This window comes from Oncorhynchus clarkii, chromosome 16 (assembly GCF_045791955.1).
Source record: "Oncorhynchus clarkii lewisi isolate Uvic-CL-2024 chromosome 16, UVic_Ocla_1.0, whole genome shotgun sequence".
NCBI classification, from domain to species: Eukaryota; Metazoa; Chordata; class Actinopteri; order Salmoniformes; family Salmonidae; genus Oncorhynchus; species Oncorhynchus clarkii.
Window position 1 is genome coordinate 47,856,013 of NC_092162.1, and position 14,209 is coordinate 47,870,221.

At 42.2% G+C, this 14,209-nt stretch overlaps 1 protein-coding gene across 4 annotated transcripts in view; it reads right to left on the reverse strand.

Annotated features, from left to right (window-relative positions):
* The window catches only part of LOC139368619 (signal peptide, CUB and EGF-like domain-containing protein 3), a 105,189-nt gene extending 97,130 nt beyond the window's left edge, over positions 1-8,059 (reverse strand). Inside the window, exon 1 of one of the 4 annotated variants that reach the window (XM_071107707.1) lies at positions 7,695-8,059. In XM_071107707.1, the coding sequence (XP_070963808.1) occupies positions 7,695-7,800 (106 nt within the window). In that variant the 5' untranslated portion in view covers positions 7,801-8,059. The remainder of the gene's footprint in view (positions 1-7,694) is intronic. The other 3 variants (XM_071107709.1, XM_071107711.1, XM_071107710.1) reach the window with 3 other exon arrangements.
* Between the last annotated feature and the right edge of the window lie 6,150 nt (positions 8,060-14,209).

Consider the following 14,209-nt stretch of genomic DNA (forward strand, 5'->3'; position numbering starts at 1 on the left):
GCTGGAGCTCTCAGCACTTTGAGAGGGAGTTGTAGAGTGGCTCGGGTTCAGTGTACCATCAACTCTGCTCTTTATCCTCCCACTAACCAATGGGGACGCAGCGCCTCCGCATCCGCACAGAGAACAAAGGGTACAGAGAGAGAGAGAGAGAGAGAGAGAGAGAGAGAGAGAGAGAGAGAGAGAGAGAGAGAGAGAGCTATCAGACGTCCCACCGAAGCGCAAAGGAAATGTATTACAAGCCTCATTTGGAGCACACTGTTTACATTACGGCCCAATAAATAAATGGGCTTCTAAGAGCTAGGGGTCTCAGTCAGGGAGCGTGTGGAGGAACAGCCTGAGTCTGGCCTCATTGTTTGGACTCATGTGTGTCTTCATGTATGTGTTGTGTGTAATCTTGTCAGTTAATGTTGCTGTTTTCATGTGTTTGTCTATGTGTGTAGGAAGGGAAAGGTAAAATATCATGTAGGTTTTCTAAGAGTATGAGACATCATTGGTCCAAGATTTCAGTCTGTTTCAAGAGGAGATTCACTCCTCCTATCCTGTCCATGTGGAAGCTACCTCCTCTGTCAGCATTAAGACCATCTAATTGAGACTACGAGTGCTGGAACGCTGGTCACTGCGGGGTTTATCTGCTGGGTGCTGATATAGAGGTTTCTCTGCTCCAGGGGAGAAGAAAAGGTGCCATGACAGAGTTAAGAGGCCTGTAAAAAAAATACTGATTGCTTCCCCTGTGCACTGGGCAGGTACGTATGATGTCTGCAGCCATAGGCAGGTTCTGAATGCCCCATGACGACCCAAACCTGCAGACTCAATAGGACATGTCAAAACAATGCTTAGTTACTAAAGCAGGAGCCAGAAATTCCACTACTTCAGTCAAACCCCCAAATCAACTCCAGAAGGCTTTTCAAAAATTAAAGCTAAATAACTTTAGATACATATTTATTTTTCAGAGCACCATATTCTGCAGTATAATTCAACCCGTGTCTGACAGCACTGTCAAATGGGAAACCGTTTTCTCTGGCTACCACAAGCATTGTTTTTTTTAAACAATCTATAGTGTAACAACACTTTCAAGCAAACAGAGCCTGTGTTTTTCTTGAACTCAACACAACAAAATATTTTACCCAGAGGATCAGACTAATAAAACTCCCCATCACCCAGGCCAGACCCATCACCCAGGCCAGACCCACCACCCAGGCCAGACCCACCACCCAGGCCAGACCCACCACCCAGGCCAGATCTATTAATTTGGCACAAACGCTTCGGACATGAACTCTTCAGTAACCAAGAGTGGATCCGTTACAGAGAAAGAATAGGGATGCCTTACAGTATTTTCCTTGGCCTGAATCTGAATCTTTGAAACACTGCTGGCAAAATAAAATGTATTGGTTTTAAATTCCAGTAGCCAGGATACAGGATACCAGTACTGGGGCTACTGAACTGCTCTGGCCTGTACCAGACATCCCAGCTTTTACACATGGCTGTAAACATGCATGATAACTGGCTGACTATGTGTATCTCTACCATGCTCTGACTACAGTATACCCCTCTAGAACCTCTGTCAAACAGCAACTTATAAACAATAACACCCTAGGCAATAAACATAGAAAAGTGATTCCATATGAAAACAGGGGAAAAAAATATCATGATTTGGGGGATTTTCACATTCCTTTGGAGGAAGGATTGTTGACATATATTTGAATCTAAAAGTATAATTGAGAAATAATATATCAAAGTTGGCTTATTTAGGACATTTTGACCTTACTCAGGCCTCCTTTAAGACTCCCTAACGTTTCATCTGTCGGTGCTACAAAGCAACAATCTCAATCTGGAACTTTGATATGCCCGAAGAGTATATTATGTTCAACTATATATTGAAGAAATTGATAAATCAAAAAAATTCAGTTTTTCAATATTCATTTTTTTAAAATCAATACTCATACATTTATTTATTATTATTGTTATTTTTTAAATTAAAATTCTACTCATATTACACAGCATATGGTGAAGCTTCATATGGCACCAATTTTAGCTTTGTAGCACATACATTTGAAACATTTAGGACTCTTAAAGGAATGCTGGGTAAGGCCAAAATGTCATAAATATGCCAATTTTGATGAATTATTTCTCAATTATGCTTTTAGATACAGCTGTTCAATATATGTCAACAATCCTTCCTGGTTTCATATGGAATTACTCAATATAAGATTGTGTTCAATTAGTTGCATGCATACCTCTTCACTTATTCATTAAGAATAAATAGGCCAATCGATACCCCTGAATACTGAAAACTTTCTCATTACTATACACCAGGCACTATACTGTAAGGCAGTCAAGTGGGGAAAGCACATTTCCTGTAAATACACTTAGTGGGTAAATACAGTATATCAAAATGAAAACTAAACTAGTATCAGGTCTATGCTTGTCTTAACCTCACCACCTTAAAGATCAAAGCTATTTTCACTATTCATTAAGTATTGTTGTTTTGGACGGAACTGTCATCAATGGTTTCAACTACTCAACTTGCACTGCAAAGATTATGATCTCCCTCCTTTCACACAACTGCTCTGTAACAACATGTACAGGGGTATTGGGGCACCACTTCTCAGGCAGGTCGTATCGGAGTATCCATTCTCTGGGTGGGAAAGCACGGCTTAATTGTTTGTCTGCTCTACACTCATGAAGATCAATGACCCTGACAGACTTCCATGGGCACGGTGATGTATAGATTAACAAGAAGAAAAGGACAGTATCTCGAGAGAACATCTATTCAACCTCAATTCAACCATGTGACCTGGAGCTATATTGAGTAAATAACAAAGACAAAGTGTTCTGTGTGTCAAATCCATATGCCAAAACCCCTGAGTTGGCAAACAGAAAGGAACTTTTGCATCAGTATGATTTAAGGCACATATCCACCCTGTGAGTAGACAACAGTAATGTAATAGCACAACAAATACCACTGCTGTCTAGAGCAATGCATGAAGCACAGAAACAGCACCTAACAGAGTGAATGTGATGAGAAAAGTGTGTCGAAGTGTTGTCACAATACGATTGGGAAGTGGTGAGAAAGGACTGGCCATGGTCCACGATGATCACATTCACAGAGAACAGAATGCTGTCTCCACAAGAGCTGCATTCTTCTTCTGTGGTGTTCTTAGGGTGGTCTAAACTCAGAAAGATGAGCAGGTAGAAAATATGTTTGCAGATCTTTTCATGTGGCTTCATATGTGGTTACCAGGAACCATTACTAATAGATCACAAGAGATGTCGGTATTTGACATCTTCATTAATTGTACAGCTTTGACTTTCACAGGTAAATGCCTGCAACCTTTGCTGACAAAAAGCAAAGCAAACCTATCAACATCTTGATCTTCCACAACAGCGAATGTATGACGAATGGACAGGTTTAAATATTTGAAACCAGAGGACAACAAAGTGAGGAATAGGATCCCCATTTACAAGAGTTTGTGGATGCCTTTAACACACACAGACATAGCCGATGACAGACGGTGGAACAAGACATGGCTACTTCATTAAGTATAAAGGAAAGAAAAAGAAGACAAAGCAAACAAAGAAGAGGAGCGAGAAAAATAAAGGGGGGGGGGGGGGGGGCTCCGGCCTTCCTTCCATCCCCTTCTTTGTAGAAGACACACCACTTCTAGGTAGGCCTCCCTCCCTCGGGCCTCATTTTGCTGAGTCGTTCCCTCCAGGATAGGGCTGGTTGGTTCCCACATTGTGGCCAGACCCAGGGCTCACGGCTGAGGGCTGCTGCCCCTGTCTGCCAGAGAGACCCCCAGGTAACACCAGCAGAGGTTACAACCAACAAAGTCCCCGCTCTGCACCGCACCACGGCATGTCAGAACCTCACCAACAGTTGCCTTGGCACTGTATTAGCTAGCCAGGAGCCTTCGACTTGAGCTCAGCTCAAAGTCTCAGTGATTAGCCTTGTCGTCCAAGGCCCTTCACTCTTTCCCTTTTTTTCTCTCTCTCTCTCTCGCTCTCAGCCTGCCCCTCTAATCTATCCAATTTCCCTTCTTCATCTCCCTCTTTTTCTACCTCTTCTTCAGCACATCCTCCGCATCACTCCTTTGTTCCATTTCTCTTTTTAGATGAGATAGCGATTGATGGCCTGGCCTGAAGGCAGACCTGTAATTAAGCTGACATTGATGAAGGACATAGAGGCTTGTCGCCAACATCTGTGTTAAATAAATATTAAGCTGACAAATTGTGCTTATTTTTTATCAGCATCTCTCTCTCTCTCTCTCTCTCTCTCTCTCTCTCTCTCTCAAATGTCTAAATATAAAAAGCCATAATATTAAAATATTACTAACTGCACATTATTCTTAGACTATCTTCCCAGTTTTAAGATTTCTGTTTCACAGGGTCCATTCTCATTACTGCATTTTTATTTTTCAATCCACTGCATTAAATATTACTCTCAACAACCAGGGTCCATCAAAAAGATATGTCCATGAACATGAACAACACATGATCACTATCAGGCCATGCTTAGTTTGGCACATACTATACTAACACATTTCGACCTGCGCTTCAGACTTCTCATGTCAAAAAGCTTAGACTGTGGTGTGCCATATCTTATCAATAGTAGACTGACAGACACACATTTCTAGAACCAATGCCAGGCTATAATGGTGGTGCTGCTTGTCACCTAGGCTACAAACAGGTGCATGCCATTACTTAGTGACAACACTGTTCTGGTAACATTCCACAAAATAAGGGAGTGTGTAATCGATGTTGTGGAAAATTAAGTGAGGAAAAAGTCATTCTAATTGCAAAATGTAAATATTGGGCTTTCCCACAAGTGGGGGCAGACCACCCAGGATGCAAAATAGTCACTCCCCCTCCCCCCTCCTCCTTCACTCCTTGCCTATCTTTTTGTGTCTCTCCGTGTGTGAAACATCACCAAAAACAATCAAAGCTGCTGAGGCTTGCCCACACACACTGTGCTGTGCTCTGTCTCTTGCATATATACAGTGCATTTGGAAAGTATTCAGACCCCTTGACTTTTACACATTTTGTTACGTTACAGCCTTATTCTAAAAATGGATTCAATTGTTTTTTCCCCTCATCAATCTACATACAATACCCCATCATGACAAAACAAAAACAGGTTTTTAGAAATGTTTGCAAATGTATTAAAAATTTAAAAAAGTGAAATATCATATTTACATAAGTATTCAGACCCTTTACTAAGTACTTTGTTGAAGCACCTTTGACAACAATTACAGCCTCAAGTCTTCTTGGGTATGATGCTACAAGCTTAGCACACTTGTATTTGGGGAGTTTCTCCCATTCTTCTCTGCAGATCCTCTCAAGCTCTGTCAGGTTGGATGGGGAGTGTCGCTGCACAGCTATTTTCAGGTCTCTCCAGAGATGTTCGATCGGGTTCAAGTCTGGGCTCTGGCTTGTCCCGAAGCTTCTCATGCGTTGTCTTGGCTGTGTGCTTAGTGTCATTGTCCTTTTGGAAGGTGAACCTTCAGGTCCTGAGCGCTCTGGAGCAGGTTTTCATCAAGGATCTCTCTGTACTTTGCTCCGTTCATCTTTCCTTCGATCCTGACTATTCATCCAGTCCCTACCACTGAAAAACATTCCCACAGTATGTTGCTGCCACAACCATGCTTCACCATAGGGATGGTGCCAGGTTTCCTCCAGATGTGACACTTTTCATTCAGAACAAATAGTTCAATCTTGGTTTCATCAGACCAGAGAATCTTGTTTCTCATGGTCTGAGAGTCCTTTTCGTGCCTTTTGGCAAACTCCAAGCGGGCTGTCATGTGCCTTTTACTGAGGAGTGGCTTTCTTACGGCCACTTTACCATAAAGACCTGATTTATCGAGTGCTGCAGAGATGGTTGTCCTTCTGGAAGGTTGTCCTATCTCCACAGAGGAACTCTGGAGCTATGTGACTATTGGGTTCTTGGTCACCTCCCTGACCAAGGACCACCTCCCCCGATTGCTCAGTTTGGTCGGGAGGCCAGCTCTTGGAAGAGTGGTTCCAAACTTTTAAAATGATGGAGGCCACTGTGTTCTTGGGGACATTCAATGCTGCAGCATATTTTTGATGCACTTCCCCAGACCTGTGCCTTGACACAATCCGGTCTTGGAGCTCTATGGACAATTCCATCAACCTCATGGCTTGGTTTTTGCTCTGACATGCACTGTCAACTGTGGGACCTTATATAGACAGGTGTGTGCCTTTTCAAATCATGTCCAATCAATTGAATTTCACACAGGTCGACTCCAATCAAGTTTTAGAAACATCTCAAGGATGATCAATGGAAACAGGATGCACCTGAGCTCAATTTCGAGTCTCATAGCAAAGGGTCTGAATACTTATGTAAATTAGGTATTTCTGTTTTTATTTGTAATACATTTAAAAAAGATCTAAACCTGTTTTTGCTTCGTCATTATGGGGTATTGTGTGTAGATTGAAGAGGAAAATGTTGTATTTAATCCATTTTATAATAAGGATGTACGTTACAAAATGTTGATACAGATTGACATAAACTTATTGCCCTTATTATTGTTATTTTTTCAAGACAGAAACAGGCAGAATAGGGGAAGGAGTACATGGATAAGAAAACGGCACCCAGGCAGCAACATATTCAAGGCCTTTTATTGTATGAACGGATGACTTTTATTACTGCAAGTAAAACGCTGTCCAATGACATGCATCACGCATGCATTTTCATTGGCTTTTCAATGCCCTAATCCTGATAACCATCGTCATATTTGGAGTCTGAACACTCGATGCGGATTCAGAGTTGTATCACCTTAAACTCCTCAGGCACGGTGTGTGATAAATCAGAAAGAGAAGGCAAGTCCATGGAACCAAACCAGGTGCAGTACGGTAGCCTAGCTCAGTGGAGGCTTTGCGCGAGCCCTGTCGCTCCCTGTGAGTGTTACACAGTAGTGTCAAATACCTCATGATGCTCTTTCTTTCATGAACCACTACTCTGCTCATGAAGTTCACAACAAACCTGTTCTGTTCACACTGTTGTTGTTGTTGCGGTTTGAAGTGTCCCCAGTTATTCTTCATGGTTAGAGAATGGGAGTGTCAGGGGGATTTAGACATTTATTAACAGTTTTAAATCAGACCTATAAAACAGGTTCATTTGACAATGTTGTGCCAAAGTCTCAGAAAAGTGCAGCAGTAGCTTAACCATTGTGGAGAGACAAATATAGTCTGGGCATGCAATGTGAGAATAATTGAGTACTGTAGTTGGTGAAATTCCCAGAATACTTTATATCTCTGAACAGCATTGACAAATGCCAGTGCAAAAACAATATTTAAACAGAGTGGAATTTCCTTGGTAGAACTTAGAATACACTTTTTTTTTTTGCATTAGCCTACTAAAAGAGTTCTAAATGTTCTTCACCAGTGTGCCTCTTCTTTTAAATTATAACCTTTATATCATTTTGAGTAGGATTAATGAGCCATGCTTATTTATTTGATGTTGAAGTTATTGGTGTGTGTGTAATCTTTAACGGCTATCTCATGTGTAACTTCATTAGAAATTGGTCAGGTATAAGCATACATATTCACCATGAACTGCAAATTGAGGTAGTGATATCTGCACTAAATCACCATAGCATAGACTAGGGTTAGGCTACTACGCTCCAGAAAAATAAAGCTTGAAGGAATAAAGGTATTTTGATGGGAAAACGTACCTTGAGTGGATTTGCTTCCTGAAGCGCGAGCTGGCTGTTGGACAAAGGCGACCAGACAGAAACCGACTAATCCAATGCTCGCGCGCATTATAACGTGCATATGCATAGCTACTTGATACTGTAGTTAGACTGTTGTAGTTATTAAACACCTAGCTAGATTGCAACGCTCAACACGCGCAATCGGACGGTCTTTTTTTTAAAAGTGTTGGTCCACCTTTAAAAATATAATGTGGGACTCTGAAGTCCTTTCCTTAATGTCTGCTTATTCTGTTTCAAGTGATCGGGTTTTGCGAAATGCCCGACAATGTGCAGCAATACTGAAGCGGTGTTCTGTGATCATGTTCTACCCTGGCCAATTTCAATATAAGAGAGAGGGAGAGAGAGGGTTGAGAGAGATGGAGCGGAGCGGAGAGGAGAAGGGGGAGGAGAGATTACGATCCGCGCATTGCTCCTGCTCTCCCTCACGCGCTCTCTCTCTTTCTCCAACTACTTGCAAGGATTTCTTATTCTGCAGGAATTTACAATCAGCTGCTGGTTGGACCGTAGTCGGGTTGCCATGGAGACGGCTTCCGCGGTTGAGAGGTCAGACTCGGGGACCATGTGCAAACAATGGACTGCGCGCCACACCACCACCATCAAGTAGACCCGTTTTCTCATTCATTGACAAGGGAAATGAGCGTTGCGCGAGGGAAAAATACTCTAAACGTCCAAGAGACAGATACAGTGATTTACAAATAAAGGAGTGCAGTTGATACTGTAGCACCCCATTCACATTGCACAGGTTGTAGCCACTGTACAATAAATAGGTTCGTTATAGCGACTTGTAGCCACTGCGCTTGCACCGTCTTCCATGATTGGCTCTCATAGGTCTACTAAAGTATCATCCTTTTTGCCTAGTCAATTATTCGGAACTATTATTTTCTCCAGCAGTCATCAAAATTTGATTTGATGATATCTAATAGCTCAATGGAGTTGTTGTAGGCTGTCAATCCAACACAAACTCCAAAGAAAAAGCCATGAGCCAATCACATTCTAAGAGATCCAGAGAGCAATCACAGCACACTGCTTTGCAAACACCTATTGAGCAACAGCCTTTAGAAAATTCAGTTTATTTGTCACATCTTCCCCATATCTTTGTGCCCCCACAGGTCTGGTGTAACATTATCGCTATTATCATGACATTTCTGATCTACATATTAAAGCCTATACATACTCCTTTTTGAAACGAGTTTGTACCCTGTCCAATTTGTCTGCACGACTGCCTGGATGTGCCTATTGCTATACCCATGTGTACAATCTTAGAAAAAAACGTGCTATCTGGAACCCTAAAGGGTTCTTCGGCTGTCCTCATAGGATAACCCTTTGAAGAACCATTTTAGTTCCATTTAGAACCCATAGGGTTCCAAGTTGAACCCTATTGGGTTCCATGTAGATCATTTTCCCCAGAGAGTTCTGCATGGAACCCAAAAGAGTTCTACCTGGATCAAAAAGGGTTCTACCTGGAACCGAAAAGGGTTCTCCTATGGGGACAGCCGAAGTACACAAGGAATAGACACAGTAAAAATATGAATTGCCCTGGCCACAGCTCACAAAAGGGTTTTCACATCTTCTGAGAGACAGCAAGGGATATCTCCAAGGAGTCTGAACTTCACGTCACCTGCCTGTAACATCCCTCAAACGATACATTTACTTTCAATTCACAGCAGGACTATTGTTTTCCTCCTCCAGAGGATATTGTCCCATATTTAATATGTATTTGTGTTACAGCCTCTACTTCCTCCTTTTCTCTTTTCAAGAATCAATAAAAGCTGAACAAAAGGAAACACAAACAAGAATCAGCATGTTCCTGTTCTTTCATTATACCAAGGCTGCTTTTCAACTTGAAAGAGGGTAAGGAAGACAGTTTGCTTTTCCACTCTCCTCCAGAACACTGTATCACTGATCATGTGCTTTATACACCATTAGCAGTGAGGGCCTACTGGGAATGAGACTTGAAATGTGCTTGAATCAAAGCACCATCTATCTGTTCTTCCTTCCCACGTTACCTGGAACAAAAGCCTAAAAACTGAGCCACTTTTTCACACCTCGGCTTTTGGAACATGGGGATTAGATTCAGCACGGCATCAGTATCAGACAGAAGAAATGCGTCTTATATTCTCTTTCCTCTAGGATTGAATCTACTGTGCTGATGCATTTATGTTTAGATGTATGTTTTGAGACAGATAATGCTCTATAATTATGTTCCATAGCTCCTCTGTGTTATTTCTTTTCAATCAAAAGTGCAATTATGGTCTCGCATTAAGATTGAATTGTTATCTCCAAATCATTCTACTACAGGCTAAGTAAGATAATGATGAACATTTAGAAGGCAATCTGATAAAAGCTCATCCGTAAAGATGGGTATCTCTGTGGCTGATAGAATTGAAACCTTCAAGAGTTCAAAGGTACAGAGAAACAGAGGTTTACCCAGGTTTAATCTATGAAGTGTATTTACCTTGCAGGGAGGAAGCCACTTTCTGGGAATGTCTAATGCTCCTTATTAACATTTGGGCGGTAAAATGAAGCCTGATCATCCACTTTTTCTTACATCTGAGGATGTGTTGGAATTTCATCTCATTTAGAATTAAGAATCACCATGGGCACTACTCTTTTGTCGTGAACCTTCATTTCATGAATCTTAATGGTTTCTCTAGAGTTGTATTTATAACCAGGAATAATCAGACAAAGTATAAAAATGCCCTTTAAAAGAAATCCCTCCTGGCTTGTAACAGACATCATTTGAAAGGATTCATAGTAATGACCATTCAGATCCAAATGATGAAGTCTGTCAGCCTGGTCTGTGTAATTATAATAACATCCTTCAGAAGAAATATGGAAATGTCCCAAACCCAAATCTCCAGGTAATTGTGAGCCCTTATACAACCAGACGAACTGAGAGTCACTGGGGAGCCAGAGAAAGTCAGGCCACCGTGTCAGGGGAGCCTGGGAGCTGTAAGTGATGCATAAGCATCAGCATAGTTTTTCAAATGGGTACGGCAGTAACACTTACTTCATTAAGGGCCTAGCGGTGTGCATGGGCATCACTCTACACACAAACAGGGCTATTTTTACTTGAACAGACACATAGGGGAAGCCCAGGTAATGTTTAATTTATGACCCTAGTCGTCATGAAAGGACTTCAGTTAAACTGTGAATCCGGAGGAAAAGGAAAGGGTAAAGAAAGAGAGTGAGAAAATACAGCTGCAGGCTGCAATACAGGCTTCTCCTATTAGATAAGCACACAGCCCCACTATGCAACCAAATGGCATCATATACTTCGGCAATGGGACTCTACCACACCATTTTACATGTATCCAAAGCAACATCCATTTCGTGTGGGTGGCCCCAGTGGAAAACGAACCCACAAACCTGATGTTGCAAGTGCTTGAGCCACACAGGACCGAGTTGGTGCCCAGCTCATTCCCCCTCTTTTCCCCTCCAGGCAACACCGGCTAGGTTTCAGTCACCACCACAGGCCCAGCAGGGTCTCTGGGCATTGACCATGCCAACTCCACAGGGGATCAGATGGGGGAGTTTTACACCACATTTCAGCACTGGCAACCCGGAGAACATTGTGGGCTGGCCCCAGGAATTCACCTGACCACAGCCCCAGGCGCTAGCACCACGAGAGAGAGAGAGAGAAAGAGAGAGAGACCGACCTTCTCTGGTTGGTCAGCAGATAGGCAAGGATACAGTATTACTATGCATGCATGAATGTGAATGGTTCTAATCTAAGGATCATTATGAGACTCGCTGAAATAAAACACACTCCTGTTGTTTTCTCAGAGATGTGTGTTAGATGAGGGTTGCCACTTAATATAATGTTTACATACCCTACATTACTCATCTCATATGTATATACTGTACTCTATATTATCTACTGCATCTTGCCATCTTTATGTAATACATGTATCACTAGCCACTTTAAACAATGCCACTTTTATATGTTTACAAACACTACATTACCCATCTCATATGTATATACTGTACTCTATACCAGCTACTGCATCTTGCCTATGCCGTTCTGTACCATCATTCTGTACATATTCTTCATCCCTTTACACTTGTGTGTATAAGGTAGTTGTTGTGGAATTGTTAGTTAGATTACTCGTTGGTTATTACTGCATTGTCGGAACTAGAAGCACAAGCATTTCGCTACACTCGCATGAACATCTGCTAACCATGTGTATGTGACAAATAAAATGAGATTTGATTTGGGTTAGAGGGTTAGATGAGTTGGAACGTTAACATGAGTGAATGGAATTACTGTGCTCTAAGGCTATGGTTGATGAGGTTCTGGTTTTCCAGTGCAGAGTAGATAGTGTGTGAGTCTTATCATGTAGATGAGAGTGGAGGGGAGGGGTGGATAAGATGTCAGGATTGACGTGTGTGTGTGTGTGTGTGTGTGTGTGTGTGTGTGTGTGTGTGTGTGTGTGTGTGTGTGTGTGTGTGCATGCGCAATAAGGGACAGGTAACTGCAGACAGGAAAACCAAAGGATATGCCTAATCCTGCTAAATCCTTCTTAAATGTATGAGTGCTCACATTACTAAAGCCATTATCGTCATATCATGCCATTATGTCATCAACTTTTACGGGTGTGCTTAACTATTATCTGTCTGCGCACATACAATCACAAGTCTGTAGATGACTAGGCAGGTAGGATAATGGAGATGCCTCCCACATGTTCAGATGGTGACCTGTTTGAATGAGTTAACTGGGCTGGGTAGCTGCACACTCAGCAGTGGCTTTAATGTACAGAGCATCTGCACTAATCCCCCTATGATCATCTAAGATTCAGCCTGAGACAGACCTGGCAACCTCCCACACAGGTACAGTCAGAAGATGAGATCAGGCAACCTCCCGCACAGGTAGAGTCAGAAGATGAGATCTGGCAACCTCCCACACAGATATAGTCAAAGGACGACTGACCGCCCAAGACAGCAACCAACATAGAAGACCATGACCTCAATGTGTAGCCGAACATGGTTTATGCCTCTATCCCAGTCAGCATCTGACAAGGTCTAGAGGAGCGTCATAAATCTGGAGGTTTGTATTTTCACAAAGTAGAAAAGGATACTTGTGATAGATTAACATAGAACTTGTAGACTAGAAACGTGTTCGATCCTTTTAAGAAATGTTACGTGAAAATAAATCTATGTCTGATTCCTATAAATGTACCTTGACAAGCAAACAGACTAGATCAAAGATGACTGCACAGTTGATGCTTTGTTGAGTAATAGTTTACAAAACATTCAGACTAAGTGCCACAGGCCAGGACCAGTCCTAGCCCTTTTTCTTTTACTCTGGAGAAAAGAAATGATTTCCTCTGAAAGAGATCAAAACGACCACGCCACTCTGAACCCTCTGGGTCACCCTGGGTCAGCCAAGGTTACACTTTTCAGGGCAAAACAAATTGCTTATTGTTATCCAGCCTGCCTCGCTGCACTGTTGCCAGGGCCCAAGCAAAATACTTCATTTCAAACCTCCAGTGGAAGAAGGTTCAATTTGATACAAGGGGAAGAAAACACAATTCAACAGTTCAAAATTCACACTGTTAACTGGAGGCAATTCCTCTTATTAGTGAGTTACAAATTACCAACATTTTGTACAAAATGAGTGACTTAATGGCTCATGATGAACGGTATGGAATATGAAATACATAAAACACAAAATGGAAATTGCATTAGTCTGCATTAGTCATTCATTCATTGCTCATTTATTGCTCTGTGTTATCGCCAAAGAGAAAGCTGTTAAAACGTAATTGTTTCCCTCTCGCGAACGGAGAATTCTAATGATATTATATAAATATAAGTCTGACACTAACTAGGAGCATTCTTTCCTATGAGAGAGCAGCGTTGCAGACTGTTTCTCCTCCTGTAGTTTTTGTTTTTGGATGAAGGTGCTCACATCACGTCATTCCTTGGCAACAATAGAAACTACAAAAATAAATCCTCATTAAATCCACACCATATGCAGCATAATCCTGTCTGAAACGAAGCAATTAGGTCATTATGAACATCTTACAGGGGGTTATGAAAGAGGATGACGGTAAAGCCCATCAGTTTGTTTAGAAGTCTGTTTGGGCTGCCTGCCTAAAAGTAATACAGATGACAACAGGTAGCTAAACGGGGTTCCACCTTATGTTCCCTGGGCCCTATGTTCCCTGGGTCCTATGTTCCCTGGGCCCTATGTTCCCTGGGACCTTTGTTCCATGGGCCCTATGTTCCCTGGGCCCTATGTTCCCTGGGACCTTTATTCCCTGGGCCCTATGTTCCCTGGGCACTATGTTCCCTGGGCACTATGTTCCCTGGGACCTTTGTTCCCTGGGCCCTATGTTCCCTGGGCACTATGTTCCCTGGGACCTTTATTCCCTGGGCCCTATGTTCCCTGGGCACTATGTTCCCTGGGCCCTATGTTCCCTCAGTATCAACTTAATACATTTCAGTCAAAATTGGCACAACTGCTTATTGTCCAA